The sequence below is a fragment of the Pleurodeles waltl genome, chromosome 10 (genome assembly GCF_031143425.1).
Source record: "Pleurodeles waltl isolate 20211129_DDA chromosome 10, aPleWal1.hap1.20221129, whole genome shotgun sequence".
NCBI lineage: Eukaryota > Metazoa > Chordata > Amphibia > Caudata > Salamandridae > Pleurodeles > Pleurodeles waltl.
Genome location: NC_090449.1, coordinates 614,542,406 through 614,570,206, shown reverse-complemented (window position 1 = coordinate 614,570,206; position 27,801 = coordinate 614,542,406). Strand labels below are relative to the sequence as shown.

The window sequence follows — 27,801 nt, the reverse complement described above, 5'->3', positions numbered from 1 at the left end:
AAGCATAGGCTTAAGACGCATGCAGGCTGTAAAGTTTGCGCAAATCATAAAAGTACACAGCACCAAGCACCTTTGACCTCTTTGTTTTTTTTGTTTTTTTTGTTATTTAAATTGTTGATCTTACTCAGCATCACTTGTACCAGAAAAGGCCTGTCCAGGCCTCCCTGCACGTGCTTGGTTCTGGGTACTTTTATGACATCTTCCATGGGTCAGACAGATCAACAGGACAAAAAAAGTGTAATATAGCTAGCCCTTTTAAAATTATTCCCAAAGGAAACATTTTGCACTCATATCTGACTTGTTTAGACCAGTTCATCTAATTGGCTCTTTAAAGCATGTGGTGAAAGAATTACAAATCATGTCATTAGAAAACACACACAGCCATTGAACATTTCATCTAGGGCAATGCCATTAATCTTTTAAACTGCAAAAGAAAAGCTTGAGGGCCCCACATATATTGACTTGAAGACAAGCATAAAGATACAGAGGTCAAAAGGTTTCCAGGTCATTCTGGAGGCACTGGACAATTATAACCCTTCTCTTATGGGATAGTGTTCATGTTTTGAGTTGCGTCGCTGGACCTTCTAATGCACCTCCTCAAAGAATTATGTTTTTTTTTTTCTTCTAATTATTGAAATCTATTTCACTGGCGGAATGGTGGAAACAGGAAATAAATGCCAGCATACACGACCATGGGAGAGGAGAAAACACTCAGCAGATAACTATATAGGCGCTCCAAACTGAAAGTACATGCCAGACGCTGCTGATATAATTGTGCCACAGCATCCTGTCTACTGACAATCAACACAGCAATATAATAAATTATATTTGTATAGCGCTTACTACCCCTGACGAGGCGTCGCATGAGCCCGTCTGGAAATTCTGAGCTGTGCTGGACTAGCTGCTTTGTATTCAGAGCGATCGTGGAGATAACTAGCCACATATTATCACTTTTCTGGTGAAAATAACCAGTGCCAGGGAATAAGTAGATGAAGTCCTTCTGCTTTGGGGCTCGCTTGATGTGCAAAATAAATCTGTATTGTCCTTTTATGTTTCCATCTCTGTGCTCGCTTGGCTATGAAAAGGATCATTAGACAAACCTCTCTGACCTGTTCAGTGCACCTTCTCTCAGCGACGTTCCATTGTTATGTTCAGTGACACAGGAACCTCAACAGTTTGTCTTTAAAACTCGCAAATTGTGCAGATTTCAGGACTCAGCTTGCTGCCTTCGGCCTCTAAACCCACCCCCTCACAACTGGTCACAGGTTGGGGAGGGGTCAGTAAGGCTTGATGATCCAGCGCACCCTGTTACAAACAGGAAAAGGGTGGGGTGGCTTTGCTTCAGTGCCTGATGGACACAATGCCCCTGGAGCTGCAGGACTTCAGTCAGAAACGCCCAGGGACGAAGTTTCCACTTATGTCATCAGGGGGTGGAGCTTAGCGCAGGAGGCAATGATTTTGCCGAGCTGATGACCTCACAGCCTAGAGGGCTGTGAACTTATCAGCCCGCAAATGGTATTTGATGCCAGCCTCACTGAGACAGCTGCAAAGGTGCTGCAGAGGCCTGCTAGATGAGTGTTCGACTGAGGGGGAGTTATTTTAAGCACTGCCCTAAAGCACATCTTTTGTTTCAGAACCGATAAAGTAGATTTAAACATCTTTTATTCAGTAAAGAAAAATCTGTTTTGCAGAACAGAATAAAGGGGGCAGAGCCCCAGCGCCCATGTGGGGAAACAGCCACTGAATAAATCAAGCATTTACAATGCAACGGGTCTTGCATTTCGTCCAGTTAGAGCTGTTATTGTTGTAAACTCCTAACGGGATTTTTCTTGCTACATTAATTGAAAAACACCCAGCGCCATCGCGCTGCGAAATAAAGAGAAAAGGTAGTCCAGAAACCATACGGAAAACATAGAGCCTCTTATGTTTTCAGTGGTTGGTCAGTGCGCTTCAGGAGGGCTAAACACTGGAAAAGGCATGACATATGCATGCCTTTCACAAATGAAATAAAGTGGATTTTAAGCCCACGAACCATCGAAAGTGGCTGATGTAACATGGGTGTCGTTGGAAGCCCAAAGATTGATTACAGGGGGATCGGAGCGCTTTGCGCTCAACCCTAAAATTACTTGAACCGTTGCTCTTAAGGCTTTCAGTAATCACATATTTAGCGTGTTGCAGTTGTTGAACAGTGACACTATCCTGAGGTACCTAGCGATGATGCATGCCCTTGCAGCTCGCAAACATCAGTGCTTAGCTTGTAAATAAAATAAATATGTACATATAACAAGTGCCAGGACTCAACACAATTTTCAAAAGCCCACCACAGCTTCACCATCCCACTGTCACTCCCCACACTGCCAATTGCCTGAAGCCACTCTACTTATTAACCATTATCCTACATATGTGACAGTTTGACTATTATAGGTAGCTGTAAAAGGTTGGGGGCGTAGCCTGCTCAGTAAAATGTGAGTTGTGGTTGGAGCTTCTGACTTTCCGCCCATCACATTGCAGTGTCATGCTAATCATAACATGAGAAGCCGCTCTTTGGGGTTTCATAAGGGCCAGTGGAAAGGAGTGTGCATTGTGAGGAGTACTTAAACACAGTATTTGTAAAATAGCCATATTTCATGACCTTCAAAACTGAGACATACGTGTGTGTGTGTGTGTGTGTGTGTGTGTGCTTTTGTCTGAGTAAGCATTTAAACATTCCAGGTGAAGTCCAACACCTTTTCTTACCCGACCGAAAGGTCCTGAACATAATTATTTATTAAATAATACATATATATATTTTTTTATTTTTTATTAACATTTTTTATTATTTTCAAAGGGAAGGGAAAAAAAGGAAAGGGTACAAGGCAAGGGGCGCATGCATCTTACAAAATTGTTTCATTTCCATCTTCATAGTAATATTTAGACAGCATTGTTGTTGTTTGAGGGGCTGACAATTTGATGTAGTAGCCTTCCATGCCTCTTTGCCATATTACAATCATGTAACAATACAGTATTCTTAGTATTTTTAGCCATGTGATCTTTCTGGTTTATGTCAATAATTCTAACCATCGTCCCCAGATCTTTAGGAATTTTTGTGGGCATCCTCTGGATTCGAAAACTATTTTCTCCTGGTTAGCACACCAGTCCACCCCTCTCTTCCATTTTTTGAGCGATGGCCCTCCAGGGAGGCTCCATGCTGCTGCAATGTCTCTTTTGGCAACTAGCAATGCTGTGGCTACTAGTGCGTGTTTTGCACGTGTTCTATCCATCTCTTCCATTATTCCTAATAAAGTTAATTTTGCGGACTTGTGTATCTCCTGCCCCAGGGCTCTTTCCAATTCCTGAAATATCCCATCCCAGTATTTCTGTATTATTGGGCAGGTCCATACCGTGTGGAAGAAGTCTGCTGGGTCGCTCGGGCATCTTGGGCATCTGGGAGAGGGGCGGGCTCCTATTTTGTGAAGTCTGGATGGTGTCAGGTATGCTTCGTACAGGTAATAAAATTGTATTACACAGAATCTAGTTGACACCGCCAGTACCTTGGGTGCCATCAGGGCTTCTCTCCATTCCGCCTCTTCCAGGGTTCCCCCCCCCAGGTTTCCCACTTGGTCCTAATTGGGGCTAGTTTATCTGGCGTGTTATTAATTAGTGTCTTGTAAATTTGCGAGATGCCTTTCCCTTCTAGGTTTCCCATAAGTAATTTGGCTTTGTGCGGGTTAAATTCTGGCATGTGGCCTGTGGTGGGCAAGTGTCTTCTCGGGCCGTGTCGTAGTTGGAGGTATCTGAAGAATTGTGTCGCGTTTAGTTGAAAATCTGTCTGGAGTTACTGAAATGATTTCATGGATTTCCACCTCCATATGTCCCCCACCAAGGAAATACCTATTCGGTCCCATTCTGTAAATCCCTTTAGTGCAGCTGAGGTGCTCAGCCATTTCCCTCTCCATAACGGGGTCTGGAGGGTGACAATGGTGTTCCAATTGGTGTACCACAGAGCTGCTCGCCAAGCCAGGAAGACTGCCTTAGTTACGTCTTCCATATCTCGGGGGAGCGGCGAACCGTATAGCATGTCAAGAACACAAGGGAATCCCAGGATTGTCAGTTCTGTTTTGTAAGCCGGATCGTCCCAGTGATCATGACCAATCGTGGATCACAATTAGCTGGGTGGCCAGATAATACTAATAGGGGTCTGTTGCGCCTAGGCCTCCTTCAAATACTCCTTTCCGACAGTGGTGTATTGCAACTCTGTGTCTGGCACCTCGCCAAAGGAATTTCCCTGTGATACCTTCGAGGTTTCTGAACCAGGAGTGAGGGATAGGGAGGGGAAAGTTCTGAAATATGTATAGGAGTCTTGGTAGGATCATCATTTTATATAGGGCCACTCGGCCCATCACGTTTAATGGCAGGGTTTGCCATTTCTGTAAGTCTATTTTAATTCGTGTTAGGAAGGGGGATAAGTTTTTAGCCCATGTCATTTCAGGCAGGAGGGATACCCAGATACCTAAATATTTGAAGCTGAGCCTACGCAGGGGTATTGTGCTTTGCCAATCAAAGCAGTCACGTGAATTTGCCAACGGGATCAGAATCGATTTAGTAGAGTTCATCTTGAGTCCTGATATTTGTTCATATTTTCGTAAAAGATTAAGACTTCTTGGGCCGGTTATGTTGGGCTTTTGCATGTATAGCAAGCAATCGTCAGCGTACAGTGCTATCCTATCCTCGTGAGAGGGGCACCATCTCCACCGGTGGTAGATTGCGTCGGTCCTAATCATCTGGGCCAAAGGCTCGATGGCCAGGGTAAGTAAGAGAGGGGACAAGGGGCATCCCTGCTGCGTGCCCCTGTGGATATCAAATGCAGGGGACAATGTCCCGTTGACTTGCACCCGAGCTGTAGGGTTGGTGTACAATGCTTGGACCCATCGACGGAATTGTGTTCCAAAACCTGCGCGTTGGAGCACCAGGAGAAGGAAGCCCCAATCAACCGAATCAAATGCCTTTTTTAAATCGATGAGCAGGAGGGCAAGGTCTCGGGCAATCGGTGTCTCTCCATCAAAGCCACATGTAATCTGCAGATGTAGTGCCGTGTACTACGGGTTACCATAAACCCACATTAATCTGGGTGTATTAGTTGCGGCAGGACCCTTTTGAGACGAGTGGCAAGGATGGATGCAAAGATTTTAACCTCCGTGTTTATTAGTGATATTGGTCTATAGTCTGCGCAATGTGGCGAGGGGGGTTGGGTTTTGGAGAGTACCACAATCGTGGCAGTGTCTAGCTCCTGGGGGAAGGACCCTTTTTCTCCGACTTCCGTGTAAAGTTGCAACAGGTACGGGGTCAGTTCTTCCCTGTATGCCTTGTAGTACTCCGAAGGGAACCCATCTGGGCCCGGCGTCTTGCCCGTGCCTAGAGTTGAGATTGCTTCACCAATTTCCTCTATCCAGATGGGTTCTTCCAATATTTGTATTTCTACCATGGGCAGTTGTGGGAGTGGGTCCCCTCTAGTGTTTGACGGGCCTGATGTAGGTCTATTTGTGTGGATGCTTGGTATTTAGAAGTGTAGTATTTGGCGAAGGCATTTGCAATTTCGGCGTGCCCTGTGACCAGGGTGGTTCCCTTATCATAGACTTCGGGGACAATTCTGGAGGCATGTTGATGGGAAATTAGCGAGTATAGCATTTTGCCGGTTTTATCCCCCCACCCGTATAATCTCCCAGTGTTTGCCCTCAATATGTGTTTTGCCGTTTCTAGGGAGCGGTCTCGGATTTCCTCTCGGATTAGAAGGAGTTGCCTCCTTTGCTTCTCACTTGGGTTTGTTGTGTTTTGGTTTTCAAGGGCGATCGCCCGGAGTTCTAGTTGTGTGATTAGTTGGGTTTTGGTGCATTCTTGATTAAGTATCAGATTTTTTGCTACCCCTCGTACTACCGCTTTACCCGCTGCCCACAGAATGCCTGTTGTGGACACTGATCTTTCATTGAGGTGAAAGTATTCTGTTAATGCCTGTTGTATTTGTTCCCTGTATGGTTTGTCTTGGAGGCACCATGCATTTAGTCGCCATATGAGGCGAAGCTGGGTTTGGGGCTGGCCCAGAGTAAGCCGGAGTGGAGCGTGATCTGAGATTCCTCTTGCTAGAATTTCTACATGTGTTAGGGCTGCACATTCAGTGCTTGAAGCACCAGGTCTATTCTAGATTGGGAGCCATGAGCTGCCGAGGTGTGAGTGAATTGTCGCTTTCTAGGGTGCCATATTCGCCAGGCATTGCACTGATTAAATTAATTGTGGCTCCTTCAATTTTGCCGGTGAGAGCTATGTATCGACCTTCTTTGTCTCTCCTTACCTGGATGTGTGTCATGGGGAACGTGCAGCGTAGTATTATAGCTACCCCTTGTGATCCGCGTGTAAATCCTGCATGATAAACTGTCAAACCCGTGGCGGGCCAGAAAGGGACAGCTATCACCCAGCAGGTGCGTTTCTTGCAGTATAAGTATTTCTGGTCGATATCTCTGTATATATGAGAATATTGCGGTGCGTTTGATTTTGTCAAGGAGAACATTGACATTCCATGAAATAATCTGTGTCTGGCTCATGGTGGATGGGTGGTTTTGAGTAGGTTTTCACAATGGCTGTCTTTGTTTTTAGTTAAGGAGACATGCATTTGTGAGGGGCTTACGTTTTGTTTTCCCTTTAACTGGTTTGGCGCCTCAGTTGTGTCAATAGTGGTTTTAAAACCCTTGCCTTGTGTGTGAATTAACAAATAAGAACATGAACATTGCAGTAACAGAACCGATTGAACAGTGGCCTTGGAAACTAGGCCTAAACCCCTTTGCACCCCAACTCCCTCCCCTCCCCATACTTCCCCCCCCAGAAGCAGCTGTCGCCCTTAAATATATGACACCTCACTTTTATAACTGGTGAGGTGGTTTTCAACTGGTGGGTTGTGGTACTGATGGCGGTGGACCCCTCCATAGTGTCGGATCATCGAAGAATGCATAATGAATAGTTAGTAGGTGTTCAAGTTGTTCAAGTTCGGCCTTGCCTTCACTCATCTGTTCAATTTCAATTTCCCCCCTCGGGGCAGTTTTTTGGCCTGTGGTTTCATAGTCGGGCTGTGGGATAGATCTGTGTCCTCAGGTGTGTCTCTTTGTGTCTGGGTGGCCCTCCGTGGACTCTGGTTCTCGGGAGTATTTACAGAGTTTTCGGGAGAATGTGATTCCCTCGGTCCCGGTCGGCGAGTCCCCATAGGGGAACTCGAGCGAGATCCGTGTCTGTCCTTTCTTCGCTGTGAACGAGTGCGCCGGCGACGACCGGGGGGTCGTCCTTTTGAGTGGGTTGGCATTGTTTTGGATGATGGCCTTCGTCCCGGTTTGTCTATGTTCAACGGGATCTTTCCAGTCAACCACGTCCAGGCTGTGTCTGGCTGTTCAAAGAAGTTTGTCTTGTTTTTATAGATCACCCGGAGTCTCACTGGGAACAGGAGGCGGTATTGGATATCCATAGATCTTAGTTTTTGTTTTACTTCGATAAATGACTGGCGTTGTTGGACGTCATATGTGTAATCTGGGAAAAGGAGGACTTTGGTTCCATTATAAAGAAGGTCCTCTTTAGAGCGTGCCTCTTGCAACACCATATCTCTGTCTTTAAAATTAAAGAGGTGGATTATTACCGGTCGGGGTGGGGATCCAGGCGGGGGTCTAGCTCGCAGTGATCTGTGGGCCCTTTCAATCATAAACCATGGTGTGAGGTGGTCTGTGGGTACCCAGGTTTTAATCCATTCCTCCAGGTGGGCGGCCAGGGATGATTCTGCTGTGGTTTCAGGGAGCCTTACCATGCGGAGGTTGTTGCGTCTCGATCTGTTCTCGGCATCTTGGGCTCTCCTGTGCAGTTCCGATGTGCGCATAGTTAGCAACGAGACCTGGGTTTTAAGAGCAGCTATTTCATCCTCTGTTGTGGAGATCCTGGATTCGGCTTCTGTGATTCGGGCCGTGGCGTTACGCAGGTCTTGTCGGACCAGGGCGACATCCACCCTAACCTCTCTAATTTTGGATTCGACCGCCACCTGGGAGGCCTGGATCGCCTGAAGTATTGCTGCCAAGTAGCCAGATGTTGTCCGCTGTTCACCTCCCTCGTTTGGGTTCGGGACTTCCGACCGGGGGCCTGTCGTCCCTGTAGTGAATTGGTCTATGCGAGTTTGTGCTGTTGCCTGTTTGCCAGATTTGTCTTTGCCCATGGTGCTTGGTGTTGGTCATGAGCTTACAAGGGCCGCAATGCTCGGCTAGTCATATGTTTTGTTGAAGTTGTCTTTTTTTACTTGAAGGCTAAGTGGTATTCTCAGGTTCGGAGATTTAGAAAAATTATAGTATTTTAGTGTCTAGATTATATCTTTATTGTCGTTTGGGTCAGCCCTCAGTTTTGTGGTATTTTGAATTGTTCGCAGAAATGGTCTTGGGTCTGATCCCTTCCGTATTTGAGGGGGATCGTGAGGCCAGAGCGAGAGGAGAAGAGATTCTTGGGAGGAGGAAAGGAGGCGAGGAGGGTCTGTCCTCCCCGGGTATGCAGTGTATTCATTTGGAGTTGGGTCTTTCTCCCGATGAGAGAGCAAACGGGGGGAAGATTGTGAGGTGCAGTTGTCTCCTTACCTTGTGGCTTTTTCTGTGCCCTATTCTTCACGCACTCACAGCATTTTATGGCCTTCTTCCCATCGCGTACCTCCTCTCAAGGTGATTCTTCATGATGACCCCTTTGTCTTTTCATCTTATGTGGCCCGTGGATTCTATGTTCTTTAATTACTTTATTTATGGGGGGGGGGGGGAACCTCCACTCAGTGTCTGGGTTCTGTGCCGGATCCATGAGCTCAGACCTCGAGGAGGCCCGGTCTCGCGCAAGGGCACCCCTTTCAGTGTATCCCGTAGTATCCCTGCTTTTCGGTCCCCAGCTGCGGCTCACTTTTCAGGGTTTTTGCAGAGATGTATAATTCCATTCGGCTCCCTCTGTGTTCCACCTTTGGTCACTATCTCCATGTTGCCACAAGACCCCAGCCACGATCCCGGGCCGGAGACCGCATCTTCGCCAGGCGCCGCCTCCCAGCCCGATTTCGGGTTTCCCTGCCGCCGGGGCGTCCCCCAGCGCTGATCTTAGGCCAGGGGGATTTTCGGTCCTTTCTTCAGTCTCTGCCGGCAGCAGAGCGATGTCAGCGGGAGGGAGGGGGGGAGGCGACAGCGGGCAGCACGGCCGTCGGTCCCCTGCCAGGGGCCCCGTCAGGCCGACCTCGAGTGTTGCGCCCCGGATCACTGGGCAAATCTCCTAATGCCGGGGACCAACCGCCAGGCCCCCAGGTGCTCCAGACCGCCGCCGATTGCCCGCTCCGGGCCTCTCGCCTCCCAGCCTTACTCCCCAGCCGCCATCTTGGCCCGTGGCGATTCCGGTCGGAAACCTCGCTGTCGGTGTGGGGGCGAGACTGTGGGACCCACAGGGGTCGATCGCAGCGTGATGGGAACGGATGGCCTTTCCCTACTTTAGGCGGATGACGGAGGGGTCCGGAGCACTACTAAAGTGTGACCGCCATCTTGACGCATTGGCCAAGCCCCCAAATAATACATATATCAAGGGGGTGTAACACCTCAAACACCACCCTGAAGCCATGCCCCAGGAAAAAGGGCCTGTGCACCTGGTTATCTTTTTTTTTTTTTTTTTTTCTTCTTCTTTTTAAGTAGATTTCAAAATTGTTAAACACCGTGCTCGTGTGATCTGTGGATAAAAGGCAGACAGGGTCCCCATGTGGTGGAATGTGATAATTGTGGGCTGGTGTTAAGAAATAACCGCCAGTGCCGAGCATCAGCAAACAACTGCACAAATAAAAAATTCAATCTTTTGATGTGACTGCAGATAGTAAACAAGTTTGAGTTCTACACTTAATTATTTTAACGGTTTATTATGGTGCAACAGGGCCTCAAAAAATTAGTGGGATTTTCTGCAAAACGAGAGGTATAAATAGTAAGAAAACTCGTAGGGATTTGACTAATAAGATCAGGGTTTATAGGGAAAACATGCGATTTAAAGGTTATGCAAAAGAGGTGGGTATGTCTGTGTACTGGATAAAAGCAGAGTGGATCGAGTTCCTAGGTCAGCCTGGTGGTTGGTGCGCCTGCTCGTGTGAAGGTTTACTTTAGTGCTTGGATCTTTGTCAAAACACTGCGAGCACATACTACACACACCTCATGAACGAGGAGGGGGAGCGTTTCTAAAACATCACTCATTTGTGGATCTCTGCATTAGAAAGTTTGTGGCTACCCTCTGCATACCTAAGGATTTGTACAATATTTGACGTTTGCAAATTGATGAAATGATTGCAGAAACTGCCATGTGACTTGCGAGAACACATCAACTGTGTGGCATGATTTCAGTCTTTTTCCTGCACTGGATATTGTCAGTGAGTAAAATACAGCAGAACCAGGTTGGTTTCCTTAAGGAGCAAGCTCGCTTGACTTGCCGCGCTGACGATCTCAGCCTTGAACTTTAATCCTATAAATCAGATTTACTACAAGGTTTACTACTAGTCTAGAAATCTTTCAAGGACTGCTCTTTCTGTAATACTATATTTCTTTTTGTTTTTTTGGAACTTCCATATGAGTTGCAGCCACACAAAGGTAGGTGAGCATCATAGAGGGGCAGGTGTGCTTGTGGCATTCGCCCCTACGAGTGGAAGAATATTGTCCCCACTGATAGGTTGTTTCTTACTTTATTGAACCGGATCCCCATCACACAGATGCTAATTATGCTTTTAAGGGCCTCAGTGGCCATGCTAAACTGGAAAAACAAAGGTGCTACCAAAATGAACAAGAATGTAGGTGGCAGGGGCATATATTCAGGAAGAGTTTAACTCCTGAGTCAAATTAGGAAATAATGTTATGACACGTTTTTCTCTATTGCCTTCCATGTAAATTAGCTCCACAGTCGAGCTGTGCCAATATTTATTTTCACCAGTTAGTGCTATATGAACAGATGTTTTTAAAACTAAATTTGAAATTCTGTCCGAGCTTAGAGCTCTGCTGACATTGGTAATACTGAGTCAAGTCACACATTGTAATTTGTCAAGGATGTTATCCTTCGATGTAAAATATTTAGAACTACATCTAACGAATTCAGAGATGTGGTAAAAAATTATGCAATTGCAACAGCTGTCAGAGGTAAATACGGTTAGGCCATCCTAAAGGCTGATGGAAATGGTGCGACCAGGGACCAACATGCTTTGGAATTGCTTTTTAATTGTGCGTTCCATCAGTGACCACACTTTTATCTCCACCTGAGCTCTTTTACAGTTTTATTAACATTATCTACTTTCCACATGAACTGAAATATACCCTGAACATTTCCACATCATTAGTAGTTAAAGAGCATCAGATGTGTCGATGGGATTTCGTCCTACCCATTTGCACTCATCTTCACTGTAAGTCTATAATTGCCAATATGAATACACTTTCAGTTTTTTCCAGAAATTGTTTAAGCTGGTCAGCTCCTTGGGGTGAAATATATGAACTGACCCTAGATTCATAGCCCCGGTTTGCCAATCCACCCCTCCCCTTTTTAACACTTCACCCGTCCCCGATTTAATACTTCACCTTCTGTTCATGATTTCTTTGCGGAGGGCATGTTGGTAAATTACTTTCGCACTGCTTAACAGTTTGAGCGTACTTTTCTTTAATGCTTACTGGAACTTTTATTTCCCTGATGAATTTTGAGACCTTTTCCAGCATGAAAATAATATCCCGCCCCCCTCCATGAATCACTGACACCAGTGCGCTCAAGATGGCCATCGCAGCTTCAGTGCATCATAGTGCATGCTACTTAAACAATTCTCTTGACCAGACTGCATCTTATTCCCTTTTCTTGTGTTTGGAGTTGGTTATTCGATCTCTTATAAACGGTAAAAAAATTCTGCAATAGTCCTTGATAATCGCACCACCCGCCTGAAATGTAAGGTTAATTAAATATGCCACTAAAAGAATACTCTTTACTCAGAGGTTTTAAGACCCTCCTGTTGACATATGAATGCAGATATATCGCTGTGTTCGCCCAGGTGGAATAATATGCAAATTGTAAATTTTGTAAATGTGCATTTTGTAACTTAGTCTTCAAGTTAAGACAAACTTTCACAATTATTCATAATTTGGTGTGATGATGATCTCACTTTTTTCTATAGGGATTTTAAAAGTAAGAACGTGCTACTGAGGAATGATTTGACCGCTGTCTTAGCAGACTTTGGATTGGCTGTGCGGTTTGAACCAGGAAAGCCACCGGGTGATACCCATGGACAGGTACTGTCATATTTGTAACACTTAAAATAGTTCAGCAATAGGATGTGCAGGTAGAGATCATTTTAGTCTGGTACTCAGTATCATGATCAAAAAATTATTACGTTTTGAAACAAGGAAATTGTTTTGCGTGTTCAAAACATCATGGTTCGTGGTCCATTCTACTACTTGCACCAAAACCATAGTTTTGACCGTTTCTAATCCAAAACACATGGAGCAATTCAGTCCATGACCAAAAGAATGGTGGTAGGTTGTATGCATCATTATGAGTACTGCGTATACTGTCCTGGTCACATTTCTACTCCTATGATATTCTCTCTTCAGAATCGTAAACTATTCATTAATTTAAAGAGAGATGGGTATCTGGTAAACTACTGAGTTAGGAAGAGTTTTTTTTTTTTTAAATTACCGACAACCCATTTTAGGAAGGTGAGAAAGTAAGTCGTTTGTGCCTAAAACCTAGAGAAAAGATCATGTTTTGACCCTGCACTTTACACATTAGGCATACCACTTATACTTGATACAGAATTTGTGAACATTTTGGTAATGTTTAATTTTCACAACTAGCCAGATGTAATTTGTCGTGAAAACCATGCCATAAATAAAATAAACAGTGAGGCAGATCTTCTTTTATTTAATTGGAAGGTTATTACAATTTTAAAGCTGTCTTTGTAACTGTGCTGTGGAGTTCCCTTTTCCCAACTGCAGTGATAAGTTTAATGACCCAAGAAGCCTTAGGTAAGACTACAACATTTATCAACTAGCGTCACCTGTGTCTTCCTTCAGAATGTCAGTTAACTGTCTCGCACAAACTGTCACAACCCTCAATATTTTAAACCTAATTGGTGTGCGGGGATCCACGTTCAAGAGGAAGGAAAGGAGCAAGAACACAGACGTTGTCAGGAGGACATATTGCAACAGTACCAATTGATATTACATCTTCTCCCTTACTACCCATTACTTGAACCTGACTGGCATTCCAACTGTTGGAAATGGCCCTTTTTGCAGGGTTATCCCCAAACTTTTTGCCTTCTTCCTTCTATTTTTTTAGGTCTGTTTTTGCTGGTTTATTGTCTCTGCACACTTTTCCACTGCTAATCAGTGCTAAAGTGCAAGTGCTCCCTATAGAAATTGTACTGGATTGGTTTATCCATGATTGGCATATTTGATTTACTAGTAAAGTGCACTAGAGGTGCCCAGGGCCTGTAAATTAAATGCTATTAGTGTGCCTGCAGCACTGGTTGTGCCACCCACATTAGTAGCCCTGTAAACATGACTCAGACCTGCCATTGCAGTGTCTGTGTGTGCAGTTTTAAACTGCCAATTCGATTTGGCAAGTGTACCCACTTGCCAGGCCTCAACCTTCCCTTTTACTACTTGTAAGGCACCCCTAAGTTAGGCCCTAGGTAGCCCTATGGGCAGGGTGCAGTGTACGTTTAAGGTAGGACATATACTAGTGTGTTTTATGTCCTGACAGTGAAATACTGCCAATTTCGGTTTTCACTGTGCAAGGCCTTATCTCTCTCATAGGTTAAAATAGGGGCTGCCTTTAAATATCCTTAAAGTCAGATTCTATTTGAGAGCAGATAACAATTTGAAGTTTAGGGTCTCTGAGCTCACAATTTAAAATACATCTTTTAGTGAAGTTGGTTTTTAGATTGTTAGTTTGAAAATGCCACTTTTACAAAGTAGGCATTTTCTTGCTTAATCCATTCTGTGACTCTACCCGTTTGTGGATTCCCTGTCTTGGTCAATTTGGCAGTTGGGCTGTTCACACCTCTCCTCTGGACAGTGACACAAAGGGGGCTGGGGTGTAGCCTGCATCTCTTGATTAGCCATCTGTGCTGGAGGGGAGGAGTGGTCACTCACACCTGAAAGGACTGTGCCTGCCTTCACACAATGCCATCTCCGACCCCCTGGTGAGTGTCTGGGGCCTGGCCTGGCCTGGACCAGGAAGGATCTTGCAAACACTTGAGACTTTGCTTTGAAGTTTGCCAACTTCCAAGGCAGAACTGGGTATAAGAAGAAGACCCAAAACCCCAGACTTTTAGAGTCTTTCTGGAATCAAGAGGAGCCTCTGCCCAGGAGAAGAGCTGAATGAGGAGTACTGTCCCTTTGCTGTGTTGCTTTGCTGGACTGGCCTGCAGTTGCTGCTTCTGCCTGAAAGGAGTGCAAAAGGTGAACTTTGCTGTGTGTCCTGCTTAAGAAAATTCCCTAAGGGCTTGGAGTAGAGCTTGCCTCCTGTTGGAAGTCTTAGGGACACCAAAGACTTCAGTTTCCTCGACCTGCAACACCGGTAACTGTGTGTTTCGTGCTGTTCAAGAGGAGAAACCACCATGACACGCCGCTGGCTTGCACCGTGCCCTGCTGACGCCACACGGAGTCACATTGCCCCGCTTCGCACCACGACCCTGGTCTCACCGACGCCATCATTGGACGACTTCACCGAGCCGCTGCTCGCACCGTGACCTGTGGGCCCGCACTCTGGCATCGCCTGCTCACACTACAGCCTGGGCATCCCCGGCGCCGCTGCCTGCACCGTGGCCTGTGGGCACCGCTCGTAATGTACACAAAGCACGTCCCATCCCACACTGCAGCCCCATCCACCGACGCCAGCACCATTGCCTCCTGTCGTCACCAGGCATCCTGCTTGCACCGTGGCCTGTGGACACAGCTCGTGAGGGTCACGAAGCACCGTCCCGTCCCGCTGGCTTGGGCCTACCGACGACAGCGCTTCAGCAACAATGACGCCGCTGCCTGCACAATGACCTGTGGACACCACACGTCGCACCGCCCCTCTTCACACCGCAGCCCTGGTCTCACAGACACCGCTGGCTTCCGTCACCGAGCCGCTGCCTGCACCGTGACATGTGGGCACTGCACGTCACATCGTCCCGCTTCGCACTGCAGCCCCGACGCCATCAATGCCAGCGCACCTGACTTCATATGCCTGGAGTTCGATCTGCAATGCGTGTGACCTCAAGGGCCTGACGACTCCTGCACCGATTCCGAAACCGACACCGCGATGTCAGAGACTCTACTCTCCAGAGCTCACCACGAGGATCACGACTCCCTGCAAATACAAGGTGTACTGTTTGTGGGTCTTCCCGACACCGTAGATGGCCCGCAACGCCGCGGCCTGCCTGAACTTTTGTTTTTGTTGATCACGATGCAGTGATAGCCCCTGGTGGAGCTATCGACTTCAAGGAACTGTAGTTTTGAGTAAATCTTGCAGAATTCATATGTTTCTTTCTGTATGTTGGATTTTTATCGTATTTGGTCTTGTTTTATATAGATAAATATTGGCTATTTTTCTAAAACTGGTGTGATGTCCTTTTGTAGTGTGTTCACTTATTAATGTGTGTTATGTGCAAATACTTTACTGCTTCTGAGATAAGCCTGATTGCTCGTGCCAAGCTACCAGGGGGGTGAGCAGGGGTTATCTGAGTGGGTATCTCCCTTATCCTGACTAGAGTGAGGGTCCCTACTTGGACAGGGTGAAAACCGACTGCCAACTAGAGACCCCATTTCTAACACCAACATTATGTGATGTCCGCCCAGCCAACACAAGCGGACGATCTGTGGGAACTTTTGATTTTATGTTGTTTTTCATTTCTGATAATATCTTGGAAAACAGTCACTTTGGGTTGTAATGGTCCAGTTACATGGGGATGGCAATGAGCAGATGCATTGCTGGGGTAACATCTTATATTTCCACTATTACTGGCAGCAAGGGAATTAAATGACATTAATTTGTGAGATCCACACAGCCTGAAATGTAATTCTCAGTTGTTAACTCACAATAGGTTTGCATGCTTGTTACCACTCTGTGTACCATGCGGGAATCTGATTCTGACCACATCAGTAGCACTTATTTTTCTCAGAGTCTCAGCCTTCTTTTGATCCTAGTAATTTTTTGTAGCATTTCTTTATTAGATTTGTATTACTACACAATACAAGTGCAAGGACTCCCAGTTCCCCATTTCCAGAAGTAAGGAAACACATTGCAATCAATACACACCTTCAAATTGGGGTAGTGCTGTTGGCACACAAATTGGTCATCTTAATATAATAGGTTACGATGAGTGCCGTAGTCTGGTTCACTGCCCTCTTATGTAGTAGGACTCTGCTAGGTTGGTATGTAAACATTCAAAGAAGCATATCCACCATCATGATTATTAATTCCAGTACTCTTTATGTTTTGGGACATTTTAGGAAGTCCAAATCAATCCTATTAGTATAGTAATCTATGACTATGTCATAGCACATTTCGTCAGGTAATTTGTACATTGATCCAATCAGGTCAATCCCAACTTTATTTCTAGTTCCTCAGGAAATGTAAGTGGGCTAAGGGTACTCCAGCATACCATCATGATTTTGTCAGCTTCCTTAAAAAAAAAAAGAGCATTCACATGCGTACACATCTACGTCACGATCCATAACGGGCCATCATTTCCTTACTAAACGTCTTTTAAAACCCGTCATGACGGTGACCTTCATATGCTAAGGCAATTAGGCATGGTTTTAACAAAATTGGTGTAACCAACACATAGGTTCTAATAAAGACATTATCCTCAATTCTTAACTCGTGCTTCACTTTCCAATAAGGTGTAAGGTTCACGTACATTCATTTTTCATTTGGCCAGCCATTGATGATGAAATCAGAGACAATAGGGTACTCTGAATAATCAGCAATGGCTGTCATCCAATCTGTTTTGCTTAGAGCTCTCTTTGCCAGGTTTGTCCAACAGGTTAGCAAAAGTATCATGATGCATTTAATGCATGTTCTCTTCATTTACATCATCACAAGGCATGCAGTTTAAAAAGTCAGAAGCAATATTGGATTTTCATGAAAGGTATTCTGCTTCAGTTAGATTTTCATTTAACTTACATGCCAATTTCGTTATGCGTGAGGACACCTTGTCCATATTTCTTTTAGTTAGTATAATCACCATTGCATATGAAAATTGCTGTTGAGGAATAGTTTATCCAACAGGAAACTTTGGAATTTAGACACAGCCCACAGACAAGGTAGTAATTTGTTTTCTACAGTGTACTACTTAGTTTCAGGTTCCCTTAACTTGCATGAAGCAAAATAAATTACTTGATGACCATTAGGTGCTATTTGGCTAAGCACCTCCCCCAATCATATTTGCCTGGTGTCAACAGTTAAAAAGATTGGAGCATCTCGTCAAATGACTTCAGTGATGACTGTAACTCCTCCTTAAGTTCTTGCATATTGTCAACAGATCTTTTGTTCCACACGAATTCAACATTTTTCTTGTTCAGAAGGTGCGTAGGTTTCACCTTTCGGCATAGTCCCTTATGAATTTTGAATAAAATTTACACAACGTCTGGAAAGATCTTAGTTCATTTTTATTCCAAAGCGCTGGAGAATTGATGATAGCTAAAACTAAGTCATGTTTGGGTTTTACTCCACCAGTGACAAGGCCCAAGTAGACCACCTTATCCATTTCTCTTTGTCTTTAGAGTTAGGCCACTTGCTTGAATTCTTTTCAGTGACCTTTAGTGAGATTTTCTGATGTTCCTCATGGGGTTCTGAAAATGAGTGTGTAGCCGAAGAAAGCTGTAACACCCTTCATTCCATCAAACAGTGTATTCATTACTGTTTGAAATAACTCAGAAGCAGAGTTAAAGCCAGAGGGCATGTTGCAAAATTGGAATGCTCCCTTTGGAGTAATAAACAAGGTAAGATCACATGAATCTTTATATAACATAATCTGATGGTAGACAGCAGTAAAGTCTAGAGTGGAAAATACTTTAACATTTTCCAATGTTGCCACCATTTCATGCACAAGTGGTAAATGTTGACTCTCCGCAATCACTTGCCGGTTTAGCTGGCTTAAGTCTATGCATAGTCTAATCTCAAAAGTTTTCTTTTTTGCTTTGACAAAAGGTGATATAAAGAAGATGCCGCAATGGGACCAATCATTCCTTCCTATAGAAATTTAATTAACACCTTGTCCTACTCTGTGTGCTGAAAGTGGTACATTTTGCACTTTCTGCTCAAAGGATACAGTTATTTCCTTAAGATTAATGTAATGTTGGAAAACTTGCAAACGTCTGTTTCTCAGTGAAAATGTATTCATAGTCATGCGGAATGCCCTACGGGTCAACCTCAAATGCTAAATACATACGGTTCCCTGCATGGGTTCATCAACATATACAGACTGCTTAGGCCAACCTAAAAGGTTTGATTCCATGCTGACCACATATACTTTGGCCTTAGCCGTTTTTAAAATTCAGACTGGTGTAGAAGGCTCCTCTCGCCTTTTTTATTTTATTTTTATTTTATTTGTATCTACACCATAGGCACCAGATATGATGCGACTAGGTTGAAGCGTCTTTGTTTGGTAGTTACACATATTCTTCTTTAGATTTAATAGTATTTCGGGGTCTGTCAACTAGAACATCTACCTTTTGCGTGTTCATTTGTACAGTACATTTCAGCTAATCATCAGTACTACACTTGTCCACAATTTCTAGTAGTAATCAAGATCTTCTAATTGCTCATCACTGCTAGAGATCTTGGCGTTATGTTGAATCGTAAAAGTTTATTTGGGCAAACATTAGACTGACAAACTCTTGCTGAGTGAGCCTTTTCCCACACTTGTGATATTTATTTATTTATTCGGTCTAAAATTGATATCTTATCAAGCAATGGACGATTTCTCTAATATCTTAAATGGCAAGTAAACCCACAACAAGAACTCTCATTGCAATTAGCATCTTCCAGTCTTGGTTTAGTTATGTTTATTATTCCGTTTGAACTTGTATTTTCGTTTCTGGAGTCAACATTTATTCTGACAGTTTATATAATTGGTTAGTACTTTCATTTTTTGAGCATCTTAATTCCTTTGGCTGATCGTTCACAATCTTTAATGGTGTTGATGACTTGTCAAGAGTAGGATTCTTGTGGTACTATAATATTTCTAGTGCCTTGACATGTTGTGCGCATGGCCACCTGTTCACATATCATCTCATCAGTATTAGTGAGTACACATATGGACGAAAATGTACGTAAAGTGCAGCATATTCAGCGGTTTCCCCTGCTGCTTGGTAACTATAATAAGAAGCTTTGCTAAAGCAAATAGGTTTCGCCTTTTTTTTTTGCATTCTATCTAACTAACTGGATTATAAATACAAGAAAAAGGTTATAATAATGCTTGTTTTAAATTTGATAAACCTTTAATAGTTGTTTATGTTGTGATGTATGTTGAATTAATATCCCAGGGTTCCTAACTTAAAATTTGTACCTTATTTAGTATGGCATTGTATTAGAGTATAGTAATGTGTAGTTAGTAAAGTGCTACTTCACCTGCTGCACCATTCAAATCATACCCCTTTTAAATGCAAGATAACCATAGTTGTGAATGCCTGTTTGGTACTAAAATATAGCAATATTTGGTGTTTAGAGGAGCTATGACAACTTTAGGCCCCAGTGCCACTGCACCTGCTGCACCATTCAAATCATGACCCTAATGCCTGCAAGATAACTGCACTCGTGACTGTTTAGTCGTAAAATATAGCAGTATTTGGTTTTTAGTGGTGTTCCGAGAACTTTTGAGAACAGTGCCACTGCACCTGCCTCACCATTCAAATCAAGACCCTAGTGCTTGCAATGTGACTGCCTGTTTAGTAGTCAAATTTAGCAATAATCTGTGTTTAGAGAGGTTCTGACACCCTGTGGCCCTGATGCCACTGCACGTGCTGCACCATTCAAATCATGACCCTAATGCCTGCAAGGTAACTGCACTTGTGAATGCCTGTTTAGTAGTAAAATATAGCAATATAAGATGTTTAGAAGCGTTCTGACAACTTTTGGTTCTGGTGCCACTGCACATTTTGTACTGTTCAAATCATGACCCTAGTGTCTGCAAGATAACTGCACTTGTGACTGCCTGTAATAAGTCACTGAGAGAATAGCAGTTCAAAGTAAAACATTGCACAATTATGCAAATTACTTTTCTTTAAAAAATTAGTGAGTGGTAATTTAAGAAACACACAATCATTTGAATACTTACAACTGTTATCAGAAATGCCATGAAAAATTAATGAAAACCCCAGCCTAATGAGCCCCCTCCCGCTGCTTGCATTACATCCTCACTCGGTACTCCATTGCAAGATGGTGCACATGTTTACACATATTTCAACGTGAATTGACTTGCGTTCAGTTCATCTTTTCGCGTAGAAACACCAACCAATCACCAAAAACCAGAAGGCGTACTTCGGCCACGCTCCATGCGATGGCAAAAACATAACAGAAAGCAGAGCAGAAGAACAGGAAGTGACCTGCTAGTCCATAAAAAGCATGTACATTTAAGCGACGTTGGAGCGACATTTGAATGAACAAACTGGAAATTCAGTTAAGTGAGGGGTGAAGTAGGGGCGGGTTCTAAGTCCCTTGAAATAATTTTTTTAGTAACATAAGACTTTGCAACCACTGTGCAGATGAAACCTAGACATTGCCAGTCCATTTTGATGCTGAGGGTAATGTCAAAATACTCTTCCATTCTTTTTAGCTTGGGTATATTGATCCCATACCTCTGTTTCATCAGGCTCTTCAATAAGTGTCACTAACAGTCCTTTCTATAAAATTGTAAATATTATATAATAAGGCTTTTTGCCTTGTGCACTATATATCCCTCTCATCGATTTCCACTCAGTGCATTTCGAAATATTGTATCCATTGACTCCATTTTTTTTATCTAGGTGGTTCTGGATTTACTAAAAAGGTAGTTGGCATCACTGCTATATTCATTACTCTAGCCATTACTATATTATTAAGGCAAGACGGTTGTATAGAAATAATGAAATACTAGTCGATGACTAATATAGAATGGTTTGTATTTAGATGGGAATCTTTAGGATTATGATGAGGTTCATAAACAGTGCATTATAATGTAGGTCGCAGTATCCAGAAAAAACAGTAAGTGGCAGTTGTGTCCACACATTAAACAACAAGGCCCACCGATGTTGCTGGAGAGCTTTAAATAATCCTGTGAAGAGGTCGAGTAAGAGGCAGTCACATAGTTGTGGAAGGGAAATTCGGCTCCTCCCAAAAGAGCGTGAAGGGACACTATCGGTGCTGGGTCATGTTCTACTGTAGGTCGTGAGACAAATGCAGGAAGGCGTTAGTCTCTGGCCGTGGTCCTTTGTAACTCTGATTAGGAGTGTGAGAAAGGCGATGAAGTTGTGAACACAGCTGATCACTCAGATAGAGTTGCAGGAATGCGCAGAGTGAAGTTCTGGCGCTGAACCAGATCATGTCCCTGCGGTCTAATTATGTGCAGCAGTTAGGGGGGGTAAAATAGAGGTCCACACAAGGAAGTTAAATGCGATCTTTATTAAATACAGCACCATCTTCAAAGCATGTCTTTCTGCTCCCAATGCTGTGGTGTGACTGTCACATCCTAAATCAGTACATTCTAGGATGGAATGTAAGGAAGACATACCCTCGCAGTAGTAATATGCACAACACATCTTTCCCCTTTATAAAAATTGTGTATAAAACTCTATTTATGTATATAAAAAAATTACATATAAGAACTTGACAGAAACACTTTAAACAATCCTAACTTATAATCGCAGTAGTCATAGTAATAGAGGAGGAAAATAAGGAAACAGAAAAATACGTAATACAAAAACTCACAACAAATTAAATTCGAAAGTTTAAACCGACATCCATACTGGTTTCCTTCAGATTATTTTTCCTTCTGTAATTGAGCTATCACCAGCAGTGCCTACCTGAGAAACTTCACCCTATTTACTTGTCATTTGCAAATAATCTCTTTGTTCACTTTGGACCTCCAAATCTTTCACTCTTTCCTTGCCTCCACTTGAGAGATCTGCCTTGTATTCAAAATCATGTTTATTAGAATACCACCTTTCTCCCTTTAAGATGGCAATGTGTTTTAAGTTCCAAACCTTACCATCACACTTTGAAGGTTAACCCCCTTTTGTCTACAATTCTTGCTACACATTCCTACGTTTGATCATGTTCAGATCTGTCTTTTCCATAAATTAAGACATCGTCCTAAAATCATTGGATGTTTGTCAGCTTGCCAAGCAATAAGTCTTTGAAACACTGCAGCAGCTGACACTAGTAAAAACTGCTTCCTTTTATAGTGATACCAACCACTTCCTTCCTGACAGTCCTAGGTATATTTCTTGCTTTAACAACTTTCAGGACAGCGTCTTTCTTAAGTACTATTTTAAATTAAAAAATGGTTAGTTTTCATATTTTTTTACTGAAAACTTTAGGAAAATTCTCACGCATCAACTTGCCTGTTTGTTCACTTTCATCAATTACCATGGCAGGTTAAGGAGTATTGGGGTCCAGAATATTACCAAGCTTTCCTTGATCTTGCCACCCTAAAACGGGGCCCCTTTCTGGCAGCATACAACTTTCACACATTTTTTTTCCGTTTTTTAAATTTAAATACTAGTTTTCATTGCCCTAACATTTAAATTCCTTCTCCAGAATAACCTTCGGGAGAAATATCAGTACTCTCTAGCCTATTGCCAAGCTTTCCACAAATTTGGCATACCAACGTTTCTCATTTATAATAGAATATGGTGATCCTTAATCAGCATAAATCTGAATATCAATACCCCCCTGTTGTCATGTCACAAACAGGTTTCTTTTTGACCCTGTCGTTGTCTACATTCAAAACTTTGTCTTAATCGTTTTTAATATTTAAAATGAATGGCATCCTCCTGTGTGTCAAAATAATACGCATCATTATTACTTGTATCTCCATCATCTACTCACTTAATTTTTTTGATTATTTCTCCTTCTGCAAACCTAGGAGAAACTACCTACCATACCACACACGGACATGTTTAAGTGCAGAGCCCGACTTGCTGTTGGCTAAATATGATTTTCTGTTCAACTGAAAACACTTAAAACTCTCAAGAATTTTCTTTAAATATTTCTCTACCTTTTTCTTGTTTTTACTGCAGATTAACATCCCCATTCACCCGCAGTCTCTCCTGTACAGACGTGGCTTTTGCATGCATAACCACCTGATCTTTTATTAGATCTTCTTGCAGGGGCCCAATGTTTTTAGTGCTTAGTGTTATGGTGTACCTGTCACATCTTAAATCAGTACATTCTGGGATGGAGTGTAAAGGACGACATACTGCGTGATAGTAATATACACAATAGTGTGGTAGAATCCAGGCAGATCCACCAGAGAGCAATGCGGTTGCTGAAGATAAGGAATGAGCGGCCTAGTGGCACAATTGACAATGATCTGCAGGCACGATATGATCCTCCTGTTGTCGCCAAATTAGGCATGTAATGACCACACAAGTCTAGGATAACAGCATGACTGGTTGACTGACGTCTTACATCTTGCATGCCTTCCCTCAGAATGCCAGTTGACCACCCGCCACCCAACCATTACAAGCGTCAACTTTCTAAACCTAATCAGCGTGTGGCGATCCGCAAGCACACTCGTGAGGATGGAGGGGAAGGGAGGGAACTATAATACAACCATCATCTCTTTAGAGTGAAACTGGGTAATAGGTTCATAACTGCTACTCTGTGTGCAAAAATCAATATTTTATCTCAAGGCTGCGAGTGTAGTAATAATCTCATTCTTTCCCAAACCCACAGTGATGTGCTCTCAAATATTAGGCTTGCTTTTAAAATGATTTATAAATGATTTAGGGCCATATGTACGAACACTTTTTCCCATAGACACAGAATGGGTAAAAACCTTTGCTACATCTGGCCCTTAGTCCCATATCCAGATGCGTATAAACCAGTGTGCCCTTATGGGTGTGTTTGTAATTCATATGAATCGCTCTAGGCAGGATTTTCATGCACAGCTATAAAACAGTGTACCAGCAACCAGTGTTGCATCTTGTGATCCCATTACTTATGGCTGATGTGGAATCCGTGCCCTAAACTTTGTTTTTGCTCTAGCGAAGTGGAAACCTAATGCTCTGTTGTCCTGTCTCTCCAGGTGGGGACAAGGAGGTATATGGCCCCAGAAGTGTTGGAGGGGGCGATAAACTTTCAACGTGATGCCTTCTTGCGAATAGACATGTATGCCATGGGCCTCGTGCTGTGGGAGCTCGTGTCTCGTTGCACAGCAGTGGACGGTAAGCATTGGTTCCTCAGAAAGAGGCGCCATTTACTTTCGACATTTAGCCTGATGTTAACTGCAAGGTGTACGATTATTTGATTTGCAATTAGTCTGTTGTGGGCACTGCTGCCAATATATTTGTAAAAATGACATGTTTCAAATCCGTGAATATACAATACTATTTTTGCTTTCGCTTTTTTGTTAGTAAACTCTCTTGCTATTGCGTTCTTTACAGCAGAATAAACATCTTTCTTTGCACTTCAAAGAACCGGTAATTTAACCACACTGGAAATAGATTAATCATTATTTCATACACTACAATAAATTAACTGTTTGAGCTCTTGAATATAATCCACGATTAGACAGGCCATCGCAACACTGTCGTTTGCTGAGGTGGCCTACATTCTCCGCAGGAGTCATCAGGCAGTAGCGCAGCAGTTTTACAACAATAGATATACAATCTCTTATGACTACCCTTTACTGCTTGACAATGGGCTCGCATGGGTACATAACAGGAGGGCATCAGAATTTGTATTAGGAGAAGTGACTGGAGTAGGACCACGTGTAGCATCATACTTTTAGTAACCGGTTCTGATTTGGCAACTGAAGTTGGCTGAGATTTCTGGGACCCATAGTTATTTAAGGGTAAAAGGGTGTTTGTAGGTACTGCTGAATATCTTTTTTTCTGTGTCGGTGCATGTATTCCTAGTGCACTAAAGATGCTTGTCCTCTAATATTGACTGTGCATCCCATACAGCGAGGAAGCCGTTTATTTACCTTCTCTGCACCAATCGGAAAAAAAAGTTTGCCCTTAAACTATCCGTTAGCCACACAAGTGCCCATAGACAAAGTATCATCCAACCTCTGCTCCAGTTTTCTAATATCGAGTGTATTTGTATGTTTACGCCCATTTGGAGTTTAAAACTCGTATCAAAAACATGCCCACACAAAGGGGAGTTTGCTTTCAGGTACTGTTTTCAAGGATTTTTTTTTTAAAACAAATAGCACTTTCTGACTCAAGCCACTAGATGGCAGGATATCCATAGACTGGATCTAGGGCGCTTTAATCCGCAAAACAATTGCAAATTGTATCGCATCTCTGTTCCTCAGTCTGATAGACCGCCACCCTTCGTGACCAATAAAGAATTACCGCCTGCAACCACGACATCTCTGCAGAAAACCAACCACCTCTATTCACCCTCCTCATTTGCAAAAAAATAAAATAAGAACCACCAGGCACATCTAGTCTGCACGTTCCCCTTTTACTTCAATATTGTAGTCTCATCCTGTTTATTTTATTATGCACAATGAGTGTTGTGGCTAACTTGCAAAAGTATGAAATGGCTTTCACAACAACTAATATCAAAACATCAGTTCCTGTCTCGGGTCTGTTAAGAAGGAAACATTTTAAAAACTTTTATTAAAGTTCTCTTGGGTAGTTTTTTCTCTGAATTCACATTGCTCTATATAGTACCCAGTCAGTGAGGTTTCTCATTCCTTTTTTAATGTAACCTTGTTTTGAATACCTCTAATAGGCCCCATTGATGAATATATGTTGCCCTTTGAAGAAGAGATCGGCCAGCACCCATCCCTGGAGGATCTGCAGGAGGTGGTCGTTCACAAGAAGATGCGGCCAGTTTTCAAGGATCATTGGCTTAAACATGCGGTAGGTCTTCTTTTGATCCAGCTGTTGGAACATTTTGTTTTCTTTATATGTACCTTTTGATAATACAGGATGGCCGTTCCATCTACATTGTTTGTTCCTTTTACACTTCTCTCTCCTTGGGTTATATTTAGCTTGTTTCTAAAATTAAAAATTACATTGTTTAGAATGCTGTCCTTCAAAGTGAAATTAGTAAACTGTAGAAAGGACGTTAATTTGGAAGAGAGAATAAAAGTAGTATGTGAAACTGTGTGGGCAAAGTATTTGAAATTTAAACTTTATAATTTGTGAATTACTAAAAGCGCATTCCCTGAAAGACTGATATACTTACTGATACAGAGCTGAATGGGCATTGGCTTCATCTAAGGAGCATCTTATATGCTTGTTTTCTATTGTTTAACTCCGTTTAGAGTCATTCCTGGTCTTTGCATATACATAATTATAAAATTATATATGTACACTGGAACACCTCTTCAGAGGGCAAAAAACTCCACTCCAAATACAAAGAAAAGCCTATTGCGTGTAAACAGCGTGCAAAACACCACGCTACATCATGTTAAGGGATAAAGGGCTGCTTTAATAGAAGTCTGGTAACTACAAAAACAACCTTGGCATTAAGCCTAACAAGACTAATCATGTCCTCACTAATACATAAAACTCCACCTAACCGCACCCCCACACTCAAATAAAATCCATTGCCCTTTCCCAGACCGGCCTTGCCCAAAATCCAGTACCTCTGTGCCCTAATGTCCCCTTCCTGTTGTTCCCCTTGCCCCTCCATCCCTTTGGTCCGTCTCAGTACCCTTGCCCTCTCCTTATGGTGGTTCCATACCCCCTCCCAACCAATGAAATGTCTTTCAGATCCACCATCCCAGATCATTCTACTAGCGGCAGTGAGCCAGCACATTGTACAAGCCGACCTCCCCTATTAAACCTTAATAAGAAACAATATAAAGGCCTACACATAAAAGGAAGTCAACCCAGAAATGTAAAATTACTCCTAATAACCAGGACACCGGAACAATAAAAATTGGGAAACAAATAACTGAACATTGAAGGGTGAGGCTGACGAAAACCATGCCCTGGCTCCTTGGGGTGTGACAGGGCCCAAAGGAGGCCGTCTGCGCCTCACCCTCCCTTTATGAACCCTAACAGTAGACCCGCCCCTAAAGAAAGACCCACTAATCCCTGTAATTTGCATCGTGGATTGCACCACACACGCCCGATAAGACCGGGGCGAGACCTGGCAAGCCCTTGCTCTCCCAAGCCTCCATAGGGGAATAAACGGCATGCAAAACACCATGCTACACCATGTTAAGGGGTAAAATGCAGCTGTAATAGAACCAGTCTGGTAACTACAAAAAAACAACCTTGACATTAAGCCTAAAAAAAATAATCAAGCCCACACTTATACATAAAACTCCATCTAAACCCACCCCCACCCGCAAATAAAATCCAATGCCCGTTCCCAGACTACACTTGCCCAAAATCCAGTACCCCCTGCCCTTGTGCCCCCTTCATGTTGGTCCCCTTGCCCCTCCATTCTTTAGATCCTTCTCAATATCCTTGCCCTCTCCTTATGGTGATTCCGTACCCTTTTGCAACCAATGAAATGTCTTTAAGGTGCACATCTAAAGTGTAGCATCCATGTACCAATTAAAAATCCCATAAACGCGCTCACCCAACAATTCAGCAATCCTGAGGCTTAGTTCCAAAATATAAAACT

The 27,801-nt window shown here is 43.2% G+C and overlaps 1 protein-coding gene across 2 annotated transcripts in view; it reads left to right on the top strand.

Annotated features, from left to right (window-relative positions):
- ACVR2B (activin A receptor type 2B) overlaps positions 1–27,801 on the top strand; it is a 384,657-nt gene that overhangs the window by 292,940 nt on the left and 63,916 nt on the right. For both annotated transcript variants that reach the window (XM_069211087.1, XM_069211088.1), the window contains exons 8-10: positions 12,182–12,296; positions 24,290–24,428; positions 25,948–26,078. In XM_069211087.1, the coding sequence (XP_069067188.1) occupies positions 12,182–12,296; positions 24,290–24,428; positions 25,948–26,078 (385 nt within the window). The remainder of the gene's footprint in view (positions 1–12,181; positions 12,297–24,289; positions 24,429–25,947; positions 26,079–27,801) is intronic.